The sequence below is a fragment of the Oreochromis aureus genome, linkage group 22 (assembly GCF_013358895.1).
Source record: "Oreochromis aureus strain Israel breed Guangdong linkage group 22, ZZ_aureus, whole genome shotgun sequence".
Classification (NCBI taxonomy): Eukaryota; Metazoa; Chordata; class Actinopteri; order Cichliformes; family Cichlidae; genus Oreochromis; species Oreochromis aureus.
Window position 1 is genome coordinate 16,374,270 of NC_052962.1, and position 22,279 is coordinate 16,396,548.

Sequence of the window (22,279 nt, forward strand, 5' to 3'; positions counted from 1 at the left end):
AGAACTGAGGCTTTTCATTTAATTGAAGCAGGCACTCTGAACACGAAGCATGTGGCGACAAATAAAAAAGACGCTTTTTACATTCTGAAACAATATTTAGAAACACTGGCTTGTTCCCCCTGTGGTTGGCGATTGTTGCAGTTATAAATTTTGATGTGCTGAAGTCTGCTGACCTCCTAAACACAGCTGTTATCCAGAACAGATCTTGTAAGAGACCGTTATTGTGCAGCAAAGTTTTATACGCACTCATAAATCTAGAGGCCGAGTTTGGGGCAGGTGCATAATCACAAAACCCCGTGACCCACCAAGAGTCAAACTATTAACTCAGCTGCAGAGCAATTCAGTGGCCAGTCAAGGTTCATCGAGATTAAAGTCCTAACAAATTAAGATTTCAATAAAGTAACAAGGTGTTTGGCTGAGAGCATCTTATCTTTTTTTCCTCTCTTTGCAGCCATTACTTAATATATTCACTGCCAAAACATTTAAATTACTGGATTTTGTATTATAAGATCCAGATGTGAAGCTCACAGTGGTATGTGATGCTGTATAGTCGCTACTCTGTTATTTACAACTCTACATCAACACTGTCAGGATTCCCAGATAAAAATACTCCAGTTTTCTGTGGAAAAATGGGGGCTGGTGGAAATTCTGACAGAGACATTGGGACCTGTGACAGCTGAACAATGCTGCCATGGCCCCATTTTTGATAAGTCCTCCCTATATAAACGACATAGTTTTTTTTTTTAATTTTATGGGAAGAAAATTGGGTTTACGTGTAATGAAATGGGCTGTACTGTATAAATAAAACTTACATAAACAATGAACAATTCCTACATTTCCTTTTTTGTCAGGAACTGGAGAAAGAAAAATGCCTGAATATTTTTACATGGCCGCTGTGGAAATGTGCTGCACTATGCTGTTTTTCAGGACATTTAGTGCTTTCATTGGTCTCAGGGGGATTTATGAGTCATCAAAGATAAAATTGGCCATGAGAGGTATATGGATACAACTTATTTAACTGTAAAATGGGTATTTAATGGAGGGTATGTTCTGTAAAAAAGCAATTTGCTACAGGACTCCATTCAGCTCTGAAATGCAGTCTGTTTGATTGCTGTCAAGAAAAAAAATATTAACCATCAAAAGCAATAACAATAATACTGATATGAATGACTTTGATTCTAATAGTTGTTTTCACTTTGCCCGTAATGCATTTTATTACGCTATTAATCCTGAGTGGCCAGTCAAGCTAATGCGAATGCACCCTTGGGATCCATTATGCATTATTTAACAGAACTTCTAGCTTGTTCAGGCCATTTAGAGACAATCCAGCTCATTGATCCAAGCTTTTTTTTCTTTGACAGCTGCCAAAAAATCAGTTTGAGATGAAAGATAACAATTATTTGACACTTTAAACAATATTTGACCATCTCATTAAACTATCAGCCTGCTAGTCACTTCTCTTTCCTGTGCGTGCCATCGGTTGTACCAAGTTTTTGTGTTATTTGATGTTGTGTTTCCTGTGACTGAAAAGGTTTTATTCCACATTTGTGAACAGTATTATCAGCATTTTAATTAATCCTTGCACACAGGAGTCTGAGCTGCCAAAGGATCACCCTCCACAAGAACCTCTTCTGCTCTTTTGTGCTCAATTCTGCCCTTACCCTCATCCACCTCATCGCCGTTGTCAACAATCCTGAAGTGGTGGCCAGAAATCCGGTGAGTAGATCCTCTCTTACCTATTTACCGTGACTTCCATGGAAACTACTGGTAGCTGTCACCTGCTAGTGACCAAAGCGATCACAAGGTTTTTGGTGCAGCACCTTCTTTGCGACTGAGTTCATCAGGCGACGGCCAGCAACCACTCGCCAACTGGTTTTATAATTCACTTTTTCCCTAATGACCGGAAGTTGCCCCAGGTTGCCAACTGGTCTCTAAGCCTATATGACAGGCTACTTACAAAGCACAAAGTCACCTGAACACCTTCAACATTTACTTCAGAAGATTTCCCCAACACACAAAATCATAAAAGAGTGACTATTAGAGTGGTTTGCATGAGAAAGTCATGATTTCCCAGGCTTCAACTGTGATGACCAACAACCTGTAACTACCTGAACTACCTGTAGTTACCTGAACTATATATGTAAAGTGAATCATTTACTCTTTCAGTCTGAAAAGGGAAAGGAAAAGCCTGTATTATGCCTTAATGCAGGGACTCCTCTGGTTGCAGGCTGTGCAGAAGTTTATGGGAAACGCCCCTTTTGCTCACTTGACTTATGCCTCCAATAAAAAGTTTATGGTCTTAATCACTATTCTCAATTCTTATTTAAATCAGCATGGTGTTCAGTTTGTAAATTATGCTCCCATTAGATTAAAAAAGAATGATAAAGCAGGTTAAGCTTTATGGCGTGCCGACCTTGGTTTACAGGCTGCTACCATGTGCTCTACCAGTGCAGACTCAGATCCACCCCAATTTCAAAACTACATAATGCCGACATGCTTAAAGACATAATTCCATTAACAAATCTATGACGTAAGGACCGTGATGGAAAATCATTTATGTACAGTATGAATGCACTGCACAGTGAACATCAGCCCTGAGTCACAGTGAATGGCTCGAACTCAAGGAAAACATTTTCAGTTCCTGTAACCAGCAGCTCATTCTGAATATTCACATTCAATATTTTTTGGACACGCTTCAGTTCAGTAAGTGCTAAGTACTTTTAAATAAACTGATTCTTGTGAATTAGGACATCTGGAGGTCCTGGAAGCAGCTACATGACATTTGCTAAATGCTAACGGTAGCACACTCAAATCCTCACAGTGCCAGTGCTAGGCTCCTCCTGCTAGGTTTAACATTGACTGCACTGTCTTTAGTTTAGAGTGTTAAGATAATAATAATAAGTCTTTAGCTATAATCAAAAATTACTTTTGAATACTTTATATAGCATTATTAGATTTTTGTTTTCCATGTTTTTCATTGTCCATATAACCAAGATCACATGGCTGACTGACCCACTGACAAACCTGAAGTATAAGACACTAGTGCTTGTTAGGAAAAGGAAAAAAAACCCACCATGCAGGGGGGACAAGTTGGTTACAAAATATGCAAATGTATGTATTTGTATTTAATTTATAACATATTCTGAATTATTAATTATTAAGTAATTAGTTTACAATTACAATAATGTATATAATTATAATTCATTCATTCATAATAATCTATTGTTTCATTCAATTTATGCAAAGCCAAATAAAAATGTAAACACTGTAGTAGCATTTTTTATTTTAATTGTAGTTGATGTGCAGGACATGCAAAGTGAGATCCAGTCTGCTTAGTAAGTAAGTAAGTAAAATTTACTTATATAGCACATTTCACAGATAAAAATCATGAAGTGCTTCACAATAAAACCAGAAATACAAATAAAAAAATATAAAACAGTGAAAAAAAAATATAGTAGGTTATATATATATATATATAAGCTACTATATGGTATATGGTTGTCTGTCCCTGTGTGTTGGCCCTGTGACAGACTGGTGACCTGTCCAGGGTGTACCCCGCCTCTCGCCCTATGACAGCTGGGATAGGCTCCAGCGCCCCCCGCGACCCTGAAGAGGATGAGCGGAAGCGAATGGATGGATGGATGGTTATATATATATATATAATATATAGTAGGTTCTCAGTGATCCAGGTCGTGGTAATCCAAAATATTTTGGAAAGAAATGTGACTGGACTTCTTTAAGTTTCTTGAAGACGTTTCACTTCTCCAGTTCTGAAGAACTGAAGAGGCTTCTCAGATGAGAGGTGAAATGTCTTCAAGAAGAAATCTAGTTGCTTTTCTTTCCAAGCGCCTTAGATTCTCTTTTTATTCCATTTAACTTTTTGCCTTTTGTGAATTGTTTGAAATTCCGAGGTCATCTTAGGTAGAGGTAATAAATCTGTCTTGTGGGAATGCCTTGATATCTGGACTGAGCATAAATTTGTATGTTACTTGTGGAAATCAAAATAACAAACGCTTGTTAAGCTGCTGCTTGCTGCTTCTTAAAAGCTGTTATTGCAGAGATTCACTAACTCCAGAAAAGGATCATATTTTTTGTTTTACTGCGAGTCCACATAAAATCAAACGCATTCAGTCCCTCCAAGTCAATAAATACTGACAACATATTGTTTAAAAAACGTACAAAAGATTGTAAAAATAAACGTCCCTCCTTGCAATGTGTAATATGTTTAAAACAGAGCTAAATAATAAAAAAAAGAACTTTAGATGATCAAAGTGCCATCCAGCAAAAAAACCCCAAAACCCAGCAGATAGGATTGTAGAGTTTGGCTCGCATTGCGCACAATCGCATCAGCCATATCCTGCTTTCAGCTGGAGTATCGCTTGCCTGACAAAGCACTGGAAACATCAAGGACGCAGCAGAGGCTTCAGCTGGGTTTCAGTTTGTTTCTAAGTCCTGCTTTTCCCCCCGTTCAGTGAATCTGTCTGGCTCAGACTGAGCTAAACGTATCCAAGATGCAGACAGAAATGACAGCCGTCATAATCAACGTGAGGAAACGTGCATTTGTGCGGTGGCCCCCCTTCAAATCTCCCCCTTGTCATCATTTGTCAAAAGGTTTGTGTTGAATCTGTTACTTTCTGATGTAGTACGGTCAAGTTGTGCTAACTTGCTGCAGCATGTCAAAATAAAATTAGTTACCGTGGCCTTGGTTCTCGAGGGGGGAGCAGACAGAGAGCGCACAAGCGCCTCTGGTTGGGATCCGTGCGCGTCTGTGAGGAAACATTTCTGAAATTTACTGATGCCAGAGTGAAACTTATGAGCATGTTTTCAGTGCTGGTGATTTAGGAACGGTGGATTGCAGCAGAGATTTGCTCTCGAGGAGAAAACAAGCTCTTTGTTGTCTCTCTGGAGTGGTAATAGAGTCTGGTTTGGCCTGCCAGCATTATGTGGGAGTGAATCCCCAAAGCTTATGTCAAACCAAGGAGGAGGCTGAAAACATGACAAACATGTACATGATCTATAGCAGCTTGATTTGTTAACCAGAACATTGTTAGTAACTTAAGACAAACCTTGGTTAGCTGCAGACCTGAATTAGTGAAAACTATGCGCCTTAACTCGCAGATACTGACAGCAGCGGCTGTCTGTTATAGTGAAGATTCCTCAAGTGGAAAGGGAAACGTATGAAAGGAAGGGAGAAAAAATATGGCGAAGAGTTTCAAAGTGAACAACTGTTGTGTGTTTTGAGCTAAGAGGACCTCAGAGAGCAGTTAATAGCAATGCCAGCATCTCTGAATTATACTGCGGCTGCACACATGCTCTTTCACCACAGGACTACAAACCAGAAACCCCAATGTGAATATTAAAATAAATATATATTCCTAGGAAGGAATTCCTCTGTCTAGGTTTTTCCATACAAATCTTTCAGGGATTTCAGGATATGAGAGCATAATGAAAACACAGCTTTGCTGATGCCAGTGATAACCAACCAACCTTTTAATATAATTTGCAGAGGTGAGTGTGATAGCGGTAATGAGCAACAGACGCTTCAGCAAGTGGCCTGAAGAGCGGAGCAATCGTGTGCAGATAGCACAGAGGCTTGTATGGTGTTTGTTGTTGTGGGAACTTAATTATATTTTTTATTTTTAGAGCCCAGTTTTCAGCAGGATATTTGTTAATATTTCTCAATTGCTTAGTGTTAATAATGCTATTCTGTCTGAATAAGAGCAATACAGTATATACAGTGTAATGAATACAACTATTGCAAATATTATTCATGTAAAAACTGAAAGGGCCTAATAATGATCCCCGTGAGACACCTATTACTTGCCTGGCTGCTTAATTTGAAACGATCTGAAACTGTAATTATTACACAGTGAAAAACAACTTTTTATTAAAAATCTGTAATCATCCCTGTTTGTTTGCAGTTAGAGATTGCACATACATATTTAAGTCATGGACAGTATAAGAGGTGGACATAGATACGGTGGTATCCTGCTTTAAGCCTCGAGATGAGTGTTTTTGCTGTTGCCAGCTTCATTACTATTGTAATTCTCTATTTTCTTGTTGTCTAAAGGAAATATTAATTCGCTCCAAGCTGTGAAAAACACAAAGTTTTTAACTCGCTCTTATTAATTATTATTCTTATTATTATTACCTTTATTACTGAATTTCCCAGAGGAACCCACCCGAGGGATTAATAAAGTTTTATCTTATCTCTTATCTCTTATCTTATACCATGATGTCCCACTGAGAACACAGTCTGTTTTACAAGAGACACAAACAATACACAGTATAAGAATATCCATAATATACAACATTAACATTTTAACTGGATTTTTAAAAGCAGCATCCACAGGTCTCCTTCACTGCATTCATTATCGTGTTTTTAAATTCACCGACAGATAGAGGCCTGTTTAAACTTGGGTCCATCTGTTAATTATTCCATGTTCAAGGGGCTTTGTGAGAAAATGCTATTCTCCTTTCCAGTCAGGTTTAGGTATCAGTTTAAAATCTTGGTTCTTTATGAGGTGAAGCCCTCAATTATCGTCAGTGTACTTCACCCCAATTCTCCAAGCTGGATCCTTAGGCCTGCAGTTGGAGGTCTTCTTGTGATTCCACGTATCCGTCTGGAAACAAGTGGGGATACTGTGCATTCCCAACATTACAGCACCAAAACTGTGGAACAGCTCACCACCCTCTCTTCGCATCCTTGACTTTGTGGCATCCTTTAAAAAAACAGTTTAAAACTCATCTGTTTTTGTGTTCTTTCCTGTTTTTCTTGGTTCTTGTGTTATCATTTGGAGCTTGTTTTTGGTGTCTCTGTAAAGCACTTTGTGACTAGTTTCTTGTTGTTAAAAGCACTGTATTAATACATTTTTACATCTTGGTTTCAAAAAAACAGATGTGACGAGGAGCGGTGGGTCTGACTGTAAAACTGTTCGCTCATTGGCTAACGACTTGTCAATCACAAGCTGTTAGTCAGGGAGCATACCGCTGATAATCCTGCTTTAAGAAGCATGAATGTGAAGACTTACAAAAAATACATTTTTATGCCATATGAAATGAGTGACTGAACCCATAAAATCATGAAGAAAGTATTTATAGAGTTCAAGGCAGAAAGCTGTTTTTCCCCATAGATTTTTATAGGACCCCCACTCTCACCCCCACGCAGCCCAGAATAGGATAAGTGGAAGAAAATGAGTAGATGCTCAGTAGTTTTTCAAAATAGTATCTTAGACTGTAGAGCAGCACTAATATATTGCATTGGTTGTTGCAATTTGTGAAATTACCCATTACCCTCTGGATGAATGTACAATTGGTGCCATTTTGGCTTTTGCTAGAACCACATAATCCAAACTTGGGCGCAAGGGAAGAAGAAGCAATCTGTGTTTGGATGAGTGGGGAAAAGCCATGAAAGCTGATGTCACTGGCAGAGATTCCCATCAAAACATGTCCAAAAACATGCTTCCTTAACGAATCTCCTGAGATTCGGTAATGACAAATGTTGTGGAAGTTAACTTATTTTAGGAGAAAAGTTTGTGAGATTTTTTTCTTTTCTTTTTTTAGTAGATTCTGAACACAGGCAGGTTTATTGGTGCCTGTCTGGCATTTATTAGAGGAATTATAACTGATGGCACTGCACCAGATACTCTTGATAATTATGGCATTAATCGACTGTTTTGTTTCTTTTTTAAACTGACATAACAAGAATGTGTCATCAAGTCATCATCTCTTATCATAACGTCTCAATGAAAGGAACTGAAAAAATAACGAGACACGATGTCGCTTTATGGTGGATGCATAAATAGAAAATTGCACGGCTCTTTATAAAACACTAATGCAGAGCGGGGCTTTGATCCCACTGCTTTGTGAGACGAGAACAATCAAAGAGGGCTCCAAATACAAAGAGAAATCACGATTCCCAGCTTAACCCACCACCAAAGGGGGTAAATGAATAAACATCCTCTCAGTATGAAAAAGAATAATACTGGCTAATGATTTTGTGCCACGAGTGCTGAAACATCCCATTAAATCTTTTTTATGTCTCCTGCTGAGATGATGTCACGACTGTTTCAACTGGATCATCTTATTTTAAAAAAAACAAGACTGCAAAGCAGAAAAAAGGTTAATATGTTTGATTTTGTTCTCCCTGCAGGTTGGCTGTAAGGTGTTGCAGTTCTTTCACATGTACATGTTGGGCTGTAATTACTTCTGGATGCTCTGTGAAGGCATCTACCTGCACACGCTCATCGTGGTGGCGGTGTTTGCAGAGGAGCAGCACCTGCACTGGTACTACCTCCTGGGCTGGGGTGAGTCATTTGTACCATGGCCCGTTTTGTTGTTTTGTTTCTTTGCTATAGTGTGTCTGTAAAAACGTATTCTCGCAGATTGAAAAAACCCAGAGAAGCAATTCAACAAGATTGGGTACAATCTAACAATTTTCTTGTGACTGAGGTTATTTTAATAACACGAGTGCGGTCATTCAGTTTGAGAGCATCATTTGTACTTTTCCTGTTCAGACAATGCTCTCCCTTAAACGTCTGCACTCAGTTTAATAGTCTTCTGAACTCTAATGCTTGCAAACATTTCCATCCTTGCACCCGAGTTGCTTCTGTTCACTTGCTCTTGGACCTCCAGCCCTGCTCATGCATCTTTATGTATGAGCTGATAACCCTGCGGTGGCGGTGGTGGTGGGGATTCCACAAAGGAGACAGTTCGCCGTATGCCGTTCCCCAGCTCTTTGTTCCCACATTTCCTACTTACATCTACTGTCCTTTCAAGTCTTAGATATGGTGTTGACCAATGACATTGTCCTTTCCCCCATTTATGAGTACATGTGCTTTAATTCTGTGAGAGTCCTTTAGGAACAGATATTTTCTCCCTCTCCCTTTCATAACTTAGAAATTTGTGCCTTCCTTTTGTACAGTCACGATTTTATATACATGCATGCACCATATGTTTTAGAACAGCGGTCCCCAACCCCCGGGTCATGGACCGGTTCCGGGCCGCAAGAGTTGAGGCTCGGGTGTGAAATTTAAGGTTTTCAGGGTTTTTATCGTTACCTCGGTTTCCCTGGGTCTTTGTAGTTGTGTGTCTTATTTTGAAAGAAATATTTACACGTTACCATAGCGACCAGAGCGTTAAGGGGCAGAAAGGAGGATGTGACTCTCAATGTTGTTGGCGCATTTCAGGAGGACGCTGCTAATAAAGTTACACAATTACACAGTGAATTTGCGTTTATTATTACAAAATACCACAGATTTTGTCTTGGTCGTATCATTTTATTTTGTTGTATTTATCCGCGACACGTTAAAGCCTGGTCCGTGAAAATATTGTCTGACATTAAACCGGTCCGTTATTGTATGTACTAAATCAAACTTTTCATTAGATGAGCAAGACTGCTAGTGACAAATGAAAAAAACAATGGAGTGACTCGCAGGCTGGCTGATTGATTTTTCCCTTAAGCTGGCTATCACTTTATTAAATTTACAAAGTGAGCAGAGGTAGTGACTGGGAACCAGAGGTTTGATAAACAAACAAGCACCTTTCATGCAAGGAGGTGGATTAGACTGGATCACTGAAATCTGTGCAAGCAGCAGTATATTGTAGATCTGAGCAAGCGCAGAGCAAATATGCTCGCGAGCAGTCGTCTGTTTGATCAGAGGGCAGCGTTTGCATTGTAATATCTGAATGTGAAAGCAAGAAATCATGGTCTTGGATAAAGGTAGTAATATAGGCCCATACCTGATCCTTGTCTGTATTTCATTGTGGACATGCTGACAGCTTTATTGGCCCTCCTGTCGCTTAGCGCTGCTCCTGTCTTGTTTTCCACACGGCTCAAAACGGGAATAACACAGTCTGTCAAAAAAAGAAGAAAAAAGCGGGCAATGGAACTGAATGGATGATCATCATTAAAAATGTTGGGATAACCTTGAGGAGAGTCTTTACTGTGTGTGTGTGTGTGTGTGTGTGTGTGTGTGTGTGTGTGTGTGTGTGTGTGTGGATGGAGGGAGGCCAGCTTGTCAGATCCATCTGTGGCCAGCACACTGCAGGGCCTCATTGAAAATGGACCCTACATGGATTTTTGTGTTTATATCCAGAAGAAAAGTGAAAAATCTGTGCCCAGCGTCTAGTGGGTGTTTACCCACACAATGTCAAATTAGAGGGGAAAGTAACAGAAAATTAACCGTGTGGTAGTGTTGTCGTTGTTGTTAGCGGTGCAACAATAAAGCCGTCGCAGGAGACTGCAGAAATAAGGAGGACCCAGCTTTCCAAGGAAAGTTTCATTAGACCAGCAAACAAAGCTAAACCACGCTTTCACAGTTGCGTTAATGACAAATGCAATTTCACAAAACTCACTCAAGACCTCATATGGCTCCCATCTTTTCCTCTCCAAGGTTTTCCTCTAGTGCCTGTATCCATCCACGCCGTGGCAAGGAAAAAGTATTTTGACGACAAGTGAGTAATGTTCCAGAAACCTCGGCAAATAAACAGAAGATGTTTACATTTGCGCTGGGCTGTGTGCGGTAGAGTGAGAGCGTGCAGGCGCGCGTGTTTTCATATGTGTGTGCGCGCATGTGTATTTTGGGAGGCTGACAGCACTGACTGATATGTTTTTCCTTCTGTAGCTGTTGGATGAGTGTGGAGACCCATCTGCTCTACGCCATCCACGGCCCTATAGTGGCAGCACTTCTTGTAAGTCTGCTAATCCACTGTTTCCGCACAGAAAAAGCACGAAAAAACTCATTTTACATGATCAGTCTTTATATTTTTATATTTATTTAGAGTTTAATTCATGATTTTTTTTTCTTTTTCTGTAGGTCAATCTCTTTTTCCTGCTAAATATTATCAGAGTTTTGGTTACCAAGCTGCGAGATACGCACCGGGCAGAGTCCAACATGTACATGAAGGCAGTGAGAGCCACCCTGATCCTGGTTCCCCTGCTGGGAATACAGTTTGTCATCATTCCCTGGAGGCCGGAGAACCGGCTGGCTGGTGAAGTCTACGAGTACATAATGCACATACTCATGCATTACCAGGTAGGCACAAGCTGCAGCAAACACACAGGAGCTCAGTTCAGAGTAATCCAACAGTGACTTGAAAAAGGAGGCTAGTGCAGCTTCACTGCCCTGGGGATTCAGGCGTTTTGCACCTCGGGCTTAAATCATAATAACCTTGAAAAAAGCAATTAAATTACTGCAATAAATATACTTAGCATGAGCTTTACTTTAGACGAAAACCTTAGTGCAAAACTGAGACAGTGTATAACCCAGATTTGTCCGTACCCTTGGGCTCCCCAGGCTCAGGATGCTGATTTTTAATTTTGCATGACTGAACTTTTACACCCTTAAAAACATCATTCTCTACCCTGTGGTTGTTATTATCTATTCATGTGACTCCCTTAAAAAAACCATTTGGGTTCAACCTTAGCTTTGTTTTATTTTTCAGTAGGTTCCTAATTTACTCCTTCCCCCATAAAGACGACATTTGAAGGAGGCGGGCATGAAATACGACAGAAGCCGCTCAGTTGAGGAAAAAGAAATGAGGGTTGACCTTGGTAGGCATCCATGGGGGAAAGAGTTAAACAATCCATGAAATATTTAAGGCCCATTAGATAATTCTGTTGTTGCCCCAATCTTTCTTTGTATTTTCTCTTTAAAAGTTGCTTTCCTCTCTCACTTCTATAAAGTCACACCCTGTAAAAAAAAAAATCATGTGTCTAAGCAATTCTTTCCTCCAACGGTTCAGCAGATGGCTACACTGTCTGAGACTACTTCTGTTGTGATTTTCTTTAGATGTAAAAAAAACAAACTGAATCTACTATAAAAGAAATGATTATCTACTTTTTCCATCTTTGTTTCAGGGTTTGCTGGTATCAACCATATTCTGCTTCTTCAATGGGGAGGTAAGGGCTGTCATTTAGTTAGCACATTAGCTAACATTAGCGCTGCTCACCTGTCATTTGTTGCTAGGTGCAAGAAGGCAGTAAGGGGAGCTTACTGTGGTCATTTCCAATTCCATATTTCTATTTTGGGATCCTACTAGAGTAGCGTTGCAAGATTTACAGTTCAAAATCATTTTTATTTATTTTATACTCGCCCATTTTACAGCTCTCTGGGTTTCCCAGTGTCTGAAACAAGCTGCGTTAGCTCCCTTCTTCCCTCTCTCTGAGCCAGTTTTCTTCTTATATGCTAGTCCTTCCAAAAAGAAGTTTTGAATAGGAGGTGGTGGGGCTGCTGTGGTTGCAACCCGCTGTGTGTCTGACACAATTGGTTCACTTTAATCTGCAAGTAATTAATAAATTAGGTTTAGTGGAAACAAAGGGAAATTAGCCCCAGGACGAAGCTTGTCTTAGACTTTGCAGTCGCTACGTGTAGCTAAGCTAACATGCCTGATTATGAGTATCATATTTTTATTTAAGTGTGGTATCAATCATAGCGGTTTACTTCTGGCAAGAAAGTGAATAATCCCCCAAATATCTGAGAGTTCCTTTAAAAATATTGTACCCCTGTGCCATGTTTGACATCATAATAGCGTAGTTTTGATTGAGCAATTGGCCTTTTGGAAAGGTCAACCTGCACATGTTACTCTGGGAGCTTTTCAGTGATTGTGCAATAAAACCGCTCATCCCTTATGACATTATGCATGAGACATCAGACTGCATCAGGTAAAACATTTTCAAAATTTGTCTTCAGGTCAGATCTCTTCCATCTGTATCGAGAAGTGACCCATGAATACCAAACACGGACTCATAGTTTTGGTTTTGGCCTTGAGTACTTGGGTAAAATAGCTGTAGCTTCACAGAGATCTCTCCAAATTCCAAATGTAGCAGGTTATAAAACATTCCTCCGCTTTTTCCTCTTCTGAGACCAGTCTGGTGCTACAACAGTAAAAGCAGAAGGGTCATGTCAGGTGAGGAGTAAGACACACTTTATAAATGACTGTGTGGTTTCCAAGCTCAGCTGAATATTGACTCTTCTTTCTTCGTTCTCCTGTCAGCCTTTCTAAGCCTGTCTGCAGCTGTCTGACGGCAGCATCCTTAACTTGATTCAAATGCTTCACCAAACCGATGAGTTGGAGTTGCATTAAACGCAGACCTCAGGTTAATAATGCTGTGAAGACCTCACAGCTCTCCAGACTCAATGTGTGAAAGATGCTTTCAAGCTCAAGTCTCCATAAGGGTTGCAACATTAGAGGACACATTTCAGGCATTTTGCTAGTCCACACCGGTGTGTGAATGGCGCGTAGGCATCAAGCAATTAAACAACTATTTAATTGCTATTATCTGTAATATTTAATTAAGGAGTTTAATTAAGAAATATTTATGCTGTAAATTGTGTTCCCCAAACAAATATTGATGTTTTTTTTATAAGGTGTTTTGTTGCAATAGTGGAAAATACTGCAGAGATGCACAAACTACGGAAAACATTAAAGCCAAGTGAAATAAATCTGTATGGATCGGTCTCCTGCGCTTATCACTTCACAACATGAAAATAGTTTTGGCCAGGGTCCTATTTCTAGCCAGAACCTACTGTACGGTCCCATACTGTGAGGGCTGTCATTAAGAGCAATCATTTGCTGTGCAGGCTCTGCCCTCATGCAGTCCTTCAGTATGCAAAGCAAATGATGTCTGTGTGCAGAAGCACTAAGAATTTTTTCTAACAATTCTTCTTCTTCTTCTTCTCCAATGAAAAATGAAAATGAAAAAAATACTCCACCCACAGTACACAGACATGCAATTAGTGGGGTCAGGTTAATTGGTGATTCTAATTTACCCATAGGTGTGGATGTGAGAGCGAATGGTTGACTGGCGATCTGTCCACAGTATACCCTGTTTCTCGCCCTATGGTAGCTGGGATAGGCTCCAGCACTCCCCCGCGACCCTGATAAGGATAAATGGAAAATAATAATAATAAATACCAGCCTATGGGAATTTAGGATCTTGATATTTCTTAAAATAATTGTTTTCATCTCCAACAAAATCTGATTTTTACGATGACAATTTTAGCCACCAGAGGCTTTGGTGTCCCAGAGAAAGGTGCTTTTCCAGAGTCGCTTGAGTTTGTATAACAAGCAACAAGACTGAGAAGGCAAAAAAACACTGTGGATCTGTTATATGTACACTTCTTATATTTGGAAGCTGTTGCTGTTGGCCGAGCAAGGAGTGCTTGATGGTTTTGTTAGCAACAAAAAAAATCTCTGGAAGACAGTGGTGGATGATCGTAGGATCCTTTCCATGATAAAGAAAAATAATAATTTCCCAACACTTTCCAGGAGTCAGGCAACTTTCCAGGTATAGAACAGCCTGATTAGACTTTGCCAAAACACTTTTAGAAACCAGAGCAATTTTAAAAAAGGATTCTTTGGAGAGATGAGAATAACACTAACCTCTGGCAGGAGAATGGGAGGAAAGAAATGCATGGAAAATACTTGGACCTGCACATGATCCAAAGCATACAGTATACCATCACCTGTAAAACAATGTGGGGGAAATGTGATGGCATCAGCTTGTATGCTTTTTCACTGCATATGTTTTCATTTGTCACAGTAGGAAAAATACATCCCACTTAGGGAATTCCCTGCTTTTGTCTGTGCCGTTCCATTCTTAAGGCTTACTGCGGCACCTAATGGACATGAGTCATGTTGAAGTCCACCTGTGCTTTCTCTACTGTGACAAGGCAAACACGTGCTGTGAACATGTTCACTCAGTCACTGGTGTTTTCATTATTTGTGAGTTGAGAAAAGACAGAAGCAGAACTCTGGAGTGTAACATTTTAATTTCTGCTCAGATTAAATCAAATCCAATTTATTGGTTTGTGTTTCAGCAGAAGCACAGCACACGTGAACAATGAGCCAAAACATACAGTGAAAGCAACTTGGACGTTTTGGAGGTCAGGAAGTGGAATAATGTGTTTGCAGAGTGGCTGTAGTATAAGCTTCCACAATAATCAGTGAAACTGGCTACACCAGGCACAGAGACATGCCAGGGATCTCGCCTCTGCAAACATAAAAATAGACCAGGCTTGATCCCCCCCCCCCCCAGTACCGACACTTCTGGGTGTCAGAACTGAGGACAGCTAGCATACAGGAAATGACTCCAGCATCAGATTTTATTTTGACGGTACATCTGCTAACATCATCCTAACTCACACATATCACACAAACTAGGTAAGAATCTTAAGGTTTCACAGAATTGTGGCACTTCAAAACACTGGAAACATTAAAACAAAAGCTCATCGTGGTGTTTTTGTGACTCACGCAGCCCTACGCCAACCGCACGCATTCCACAGCACAATGTCCACGCTAAGTGTTAGAGCACTTAGCATGAGGTGTTTGGCAAAGAGGACCTAGCAACCCACTGTCAAACTCTGTTTTATGCATCCAGCTTGGAAAATATGTCACTTATTAACTCGTACATGAGCAGACAGAAAGCAGTCTCGTCACCGTAAAGGATGCAAACAATTTGTCGAACACAAACAATGCGTAGGGAATACGTGTAAAGGGTGAACACACGAACTGTCACAAGGGAATGCAATGGTTTGTTTGCTTCACCGGCATAATGGCCAATTCATGCTCTCTTAATCAGGACACGGGTTTCCTGGGCTGAGTTCAATTCTTTTTTTTGATTTCAAGGCCAAACTACAAAGACCTGCCTTGTTTGTTCAATAGCCCCATTGTGAGGTTAGGTCAGTGAGACAAACAGCTTTCAAACTGTATTTGTGACACCAAGCACGACGTTCAGCATGAAGCTGTAAGACTCAGATGCTCATTTGTCTCAGAATGACAATTAGTGGCATAATTTATATCATTAGATCATTCTGTGTTAATGTACCCACAGTAATTACAGTGGTATTAAGACATGACTGAATAAAATGATTACCTTTGCACCGTTAGTCCCGTGTAGTTTGTGTTTTGGGAAGAACTTATAAAGATTTCTACCATATGCTGTAGACAACTTAGCATGCATGTAGTGTGATGCTAATATTGGTTTCCACGAAGAGTTGCTGTTGTTTGTTCAGATGCAGCGCCGGCGGCCAGTCTGCAGGGCTGCTGGCTGAAAAGTTTGAATTATTTGTTATTGTTATTGTAAAGAAACTCGCAGGAAGACTCTATTGACAAAAAAATAGTTCCATATTTCCTGGTTATTTCAATGACCTCATAGTTTCTAAGACATATCAGTTGTATTTTTTATGCACACACACACACATGATTCTCAAGCAAACTGACAGGGAAAATCACTGCTGAATTTTGGACTAGGGCGAGATTGATTGAAGTTTCTGCATGTAACGCTGTGACTAATGATCGCATTAAGGCTTAAATAGGAGGATTATGAAGGGTTACGTGCTATAAGTCACGAGGGTAGTAATGGATTTCGTGACGACACAAATGGATTTGGTTCACAGTAAATTAATGTGTTTAATGCGTCAAATGGTTGCAGCAAGATAACAATGGTTGTCAACATGCCTATTGAGTTCCCCCCTCTGACACTCAAAGAGTGCTGGAAGATTTGTTGCTTATATAATCACTAGAGTCATATTCTGATCATTTAATTTGTGCAAAGCCTGAAGAGAAAGAAGCTGTGCGCTTTGTTTTTTAGTCAGGATGCCAGAAAGAAAAAATTGCATGTACCCTTTGGGATAATCATGGTCATGTTTTCATACCTTTGAATGGCATCGATGGAAAGATGCCATTTAACTGTTGTTAGATTTAGTAGGTGAAATGTGTGGGGGAAAATTTATTTATAACATTGTTATAGATCACTTCATTATGTACACCCGTTCAGCTGCTCGTTGCTGCATATATCTAATCAGTATTTAGACACGGTCAAGACAACCTACCAAAGTTTAAACTGAGCATCTGAATGGGGAAAAACGTAATTTAAGTGACTTTTAATGTGGCATCATTGTCAGTGCATCATCACTGCTTTTCTACTGGGAGTTTCCTACAAACCATCTCTAGGTTTATAGAGAATGGGCCTGAAATGAGGAAATACCCGGTGAACACATGCCTTGTTGATGTCAGATTAGAGGAGATTGGTCAGAGTTACAACCAAGGTATGCATAAGAGCATCTCTGAAAGCACAAAATGCTGATACTTGAGGTAGATGTGATTGAATGACCAAAGTAGACCATGCAAGATGTCTTAGCTAGACCATGCTCCTGTCAGATAGGAAGAAGAAACCGATGCTACAATTTGTGCAAGATCACCAAAATTGGACAACAGACAAAAAAACTTGGAAACACGTTGGCTGAGTCTCGATTTTTGCTGCAATATTTGGATGGTAAGCTCAGACTTTGGTGTAAACAACAAAGAGGCATTGATCATGCTTTGTATCAATAGTTCAGGCTGCTAGGCCCCCTTACTACCAGCTGAGCACTGTTTAAATGCCACCGCCTATCTGAGTAGTGTTGCTGACCATGTCTGCAGCGTACCCCATCTTCTGATGGTTGTACAGGATAATGTACCATGTCACAAAAGTCAGTTAATCACAAACTGGTATCTTGAACATGACAATAAGTTCACTCACTCATCAAAAAAGCTCAGAGCAATGTTCCCAGCCCCTTGTTGACTGTATGACACGACAAATTAAGGCAGTTCTGAAGGAAATGGGGTTCCTGCCCAGTACTAGAAAGATAAACCTTGTGTATTTATCTCTTTTTATAGTGAGATGATCTGGCCACATGCACAACCTGGCCACCCCCTCCCCCCCAAAAACGGCTATTTACATTTTATAGCTGTCATCTGCTAATGTGATTGAAATTTGAGTGGCCCACATGTGCTGCAGTAATAACACGCACATCAGTTAAGATCATTGCCAGTTGGATCAGTGTTGTCACAAACTTCTCCGACTCAAAACACAAAAACAAAGCTTGCAGTGAAGTCAAATAATTAAATTAGATGTAAATTATTATTATTAAGGCTGCATGTATCTACATATGAGACACTAAACCACCTTTTTTATGTGCTTGTGTGACACCCAGGTGCAGGCAGCTGTGAAGAGACAGTGGATGCAGTATAAGACCCAGTGGGGTCAGAGACGAAAGGACCACTGCTCGATGCGCTCCACGTCCTACACAGCCACCTCCATCACCGAGGTACCCGCCTTTATGTACCATCACGACTGTAACACCGAACACTTGAACGGGCGCCACACGGAGGACTCTGAGCTGGTGGCGCTAAAGTCGGGAGACACGTACGCTTGAGTAACGCCGAGGATAAAATGTGTAGCGGTGGAAAAAGCCGAGGACGAGCAACAAAGTAAATGTACAGCAAAAAGAAGAAAATGAATTCAGTTCACCTGCCATATCTCAGCGATTAAATCTCCGAGGCTAATGCCGGTTTGCTCAGCTCAGGAGGATGATAGAGGCCTGAAAACAAAAAGCTCATTGACGTGGATTAGCTACAAGGCTGACACTTTACTTTACATTGCTGTTGCAGCTGCTTTTTCAGAACTTTGATGTTGAGAACTTGTGACGTAAGGAGAGCTGCTTTTGACATGTGTCGACTTCCTAAAGCTGCTAAACTGCGTGTGCACGCTCGCAGTGATGGAGGCTTGCACTAGTGTGGAAATAACTGTGACTGTGGGGGCAGAGAGGGTAGCAAAGTTTTCTTTCTTTTCCTGACGGTGCTGAAGGTGACAGCGACGATGTAGAGGTGAATAATGACTGCGATGGTGTTGATGATGACTATCGAAGCGAAGTAGACGAACCAATCATTCCTAACCTCACCTATACCAAAGGGTACTGTTTGGTGGTCACGACCGCGGGGGGGCTATGTCCAGCTAAGCACAGGTGCCATAAAGCAAAAGACACGGACGCAAACACACACGCAAACGTCAGCAAACCTCATAGACCTGATCAAATGTGCCATGAAAGAGGTCAACTTTCAGAAGACCCTCTGCGCTCCAACCTCTGGAATTGTGTACATAATGTATGTTCACCATGTTTCATTTAAAAAAAGTGTTTTAAATGTTTTAAAAAGATTTTTGTTTTCCCCCCCGCCCACACTTTCTATCAATGTTTTATTCTTGCCGATTCCCTAGTACGTGCTCAGTAAATGTCCCGTGATGCTGCATTCCTGACTGCTTTGTTGTTATGCAGTTGCTGTATTTGTGCCGATGCTGAAGCTCACAGGGCTGTGACGCAAAAATGCACACACACGAAGTACTTCAAAACTAAAAATAAAACCGTTCTGTTGAGGCTGAAGAGCCACCGGAGTTGATCCACTGTGTTCTGAGTTATGATTCAGTCAGCTCTGCCAATGATTCTAATTTATCCTCGGCCATCCTTTCTGAGCTCATGATGTCTCTAATCTGTCACCTGCTTTTATCCGAGAAAAGAGAAAGGCTCGCTTAAGATCAAATCCAAACTGTATGCACACACTAAACCTACCGATGTCTTAAATGCATGTTCGCGTCTTTGTCACGGTCTTGCACAAACATGATGTTTAAACTCATCCATCAGTGGTCCTAAACACGTTCCTATTACTCCTCTGCCTTTTCTTTATTAGGCTTGGTTAAGGGTTTGTTGAAACCTGAGTAAATGCTGTGTCTTGCATTTATCTGTGCAAGGTCCTTCAAATCTGATCATTTTTTAAACTGCATGTCCAATAAGAGACATTTCAGTTCCACCAGAGCAAAACATTTATATTTCTAGAGCATGTAGCCAATGGCTATTAAATCCTCTGGCTGCTCACATTACTGTGATTTGTTTTTGCCTCCTTAGCAGCAACTTCTCTTTGCTTACATTGTCAAAATGGAAAAGCGTTCCAAGTTGAGCTAAATTCTTGGTAAAAGGCATGTAGAAGTAACATCTTATATAATAAAGCTGGTAATACTCTGTATCTTTTGCACTTTTAGTAAGCAGAAATTCAGCAGTGCGTCAGCGCGAGTTGTTCTTCCTGGTGCTCGTGCTGATTTCTCCCAAATAAAGATGTACGTCTTTTAACATGTAAACACATTTACTTATCTAGTACTTTAAACTAAAGGCTGAGTACTCGGGGGAGGGGGAGACCCCGGACCTTTTAAAAAATATTACTCAAACAAAGGTTTGCTCAAGAGTTGTCTGCCATATTGGACGTGATACAACCACCGATTGTGAAGTGTGTGTTCCCCAAGTGGTTGGCAAGTGATTACCAGAGGTTGTTGGCTGTCACTTGGTGAAATCGAATGCAAAGAGGGCGCGGCACCAGAACACTTATGATTGCTGTGGTGGTGATCAAACTCTTGTGGTCACCTGTAAATGGCATAGGAGACACTGTCTTGTCTGCAACCACTCACTTTTAAACCACCAACTATTAGAAGTGTAATAAAACTTGACAAAGTGGACGGAGAGCAGAGAATGTTCCCCTCAGTTTCATTTTGTTGACCAATCATTTTCATTGTTTTTGTCAATTATCTTTATTTTTCTGAGAAAAACAAGGTGATAACTAAATAAAAACTCATGCCAACGAATAAAATCGAGATAAAATAATTCTGAAATGAGATCCAATCAAAACTAATTAAATTTGTTTTCTTCAGGAGGAAGAGAGGAGCAGACTTATGGGCACATTTTGTTATTTTATGTCAAGGAAAATCAGACGCTTTGTAAATCATGTGGAGCAACTCAACAAACTTTTAGACTTTTTATTTTGGTCAACTTTAGATTTAGTCAACTATAGTCTTATGACATTTAGGTAACTAAGACTAAAACTAAATGATGTTTTAGTCAAAAGACTGTGACTAAAATGAAATCAAAATCTGATGTTGAAGGTTCACCTTCAAAGTAAATGTGCGATCCACCCAACAAGTTTCAAAAGGCTTTTACTGTGAAGGAAAACGGTCTTTGCTTCCAGGTTGTGTCGCACTCTTTGCACTTTCACTGCTGCTCAGAGAGTTGTGAGTGTTTGTGGGCAAGTCAGTGTGTTGCATGTAACTACAGGCAACCAAAACACAAGTTTGTTGCCAGGGAGTCACTGACCAGTCTGTAGGCCTGTGTGACTGGAGCCTTAATCACTTGACCCTGCACTGTCATCATGTCCATCGCACGTCTAAGGTGGCAGACAAGTAAAATCCCAGCCTCAATACATGGTGCCTCTGTTCATTTTAGAGATTAGTTTCAACTGTGAACAAAGAATCACTATTAATAATTCTGAAATCACAAAAATCAATTCAAAGGTGTTTGAAAAACTAAATTGGCTACATATATATATATAAATGAGAAAACATTTTTACTTTCATTTTATGTGTACGTGGTGCATTTGTTGAATGTGTGCTCAGTTTTTATTTGCCTTGTCATTGTCAACCGTTGGGCACCACTTTGTGAGAGATTAGAATAAGAAAAAGTAAATATATATAATCTTTATACACATTGTGAGATCACTGTCCGATATGGATAAGAGATGCTCCACAGGTGTCCATGCAGAATAAGTTTGTACATTGTAATGATTGTAAGAATTGGCTTGTTGATATTCATTAATCTGTAAGTATTTGCTTTCTTTAATCAAAGGAAAATCATATGAATGCAGACCATTTTAAAAAATATTTTCATAGCTATATAGGAGATTTATCTGAGTACATCTGAGCACTCACCACTGAGAGCGAATCACACAGAGTCAGTCATGAATCAGGTCAGAAAATCAAATCATTTTGATGAAATTACTCAAATCAGGGATGCCACTATTTACTAGTTGTAATGGCGCGGCTTCGCTACAGTACATAAACCCCACGCTGCACAAGCTGAATGCATTCAGTCCCTTTTCATGGCTTCACCTGGCAAATCCTCTTACAGCCCCCACCCCTTTGCATAAAACAGACATTGGGATATGTTTCATATTTCAGTGACGTTTATGTTACCAGCTGGCTGTAAGGAACTAGGAAGGACTGTAGAGAGACAATCATGATGGCAGAATAGGTTTTACTGATTCAAATGTTTTAGTATGAGAGAAAAATTATTTATTTTAGTATGAAATACATCTTCCTCTTCATTTTTATTATGGTGATGTTTCCTGGATCTTGTGCACACTGTAAGACATATTATTAGTCTTGTGGATTCTGGATTCTATATATTTTGTATATTTGTTCATGCCCATGTAAATACAAGCAAACACTGTGTACATAATAGATTTTTGCACTGTGAAATTCTATGATGATTATTTTTGTTACCCCCCTCCCTTCTCATTTATTTTTGGCTTGTGTTTGTCTCTTTCTCCTTCTCAGCTTGGACTAGCATCATCTCAGAGCTGATAAAAAAATGTATTTTGTAAAAGCCACAACGATTGGTGTTGTTTTTTAAAATCTTCCGCC

General features: G+C 40.1%; 1 protein-coding gene across 3 annotated transcripts in view; it reads left to right on the top strand.

The window, feature by feature from the left end:
* The window catches only part of calcr (calcitonin receptor), a 59,453-nt gene extending 40,235 nt beyond the window's left edge, over positions 1 to 19,218 (top strand). For all 3 annotated transcript variants that reach the window (XM_039606051.1, XM_039606052.1, XM_039606050.1), the window contains 7 exons: positions 1,590 to 1,716; positions 8,153 to 8,306; positions 10,395 to 10,455; positions 10,626 to 10,692; positions 10,818 to 11,036; positions 11,861 to 11,902; positions 17,979 to 19,218. In XM_039606051.1, the coding sequence (XP_039461985.1) occupies positions 1,590 to 1,716; positions 8,153 to 8,306; positions 10,395 to 10,455; positions 10,626 to 10,692; positions 10,818 to 11,036; positions 11,861 to 11,902; positions 17,979 to 18,200 (892 nt within the window). In that variant the 3' untranslated portion in view covers positions 18,201 to 19,218. The remainder of the gene's footprint in view (positions 1 to 1,589; positions 1,717 to 8,152; positions 8,307 to 10,394; positions 10,456 to 10,625; positions 10,693 to 10,817; positions 11,037 to 11,860; positions 11,903 to 17,978) is intronic.
* Positions 19,219 to 22,279: the final 3,061 nt, after the last annotated feature.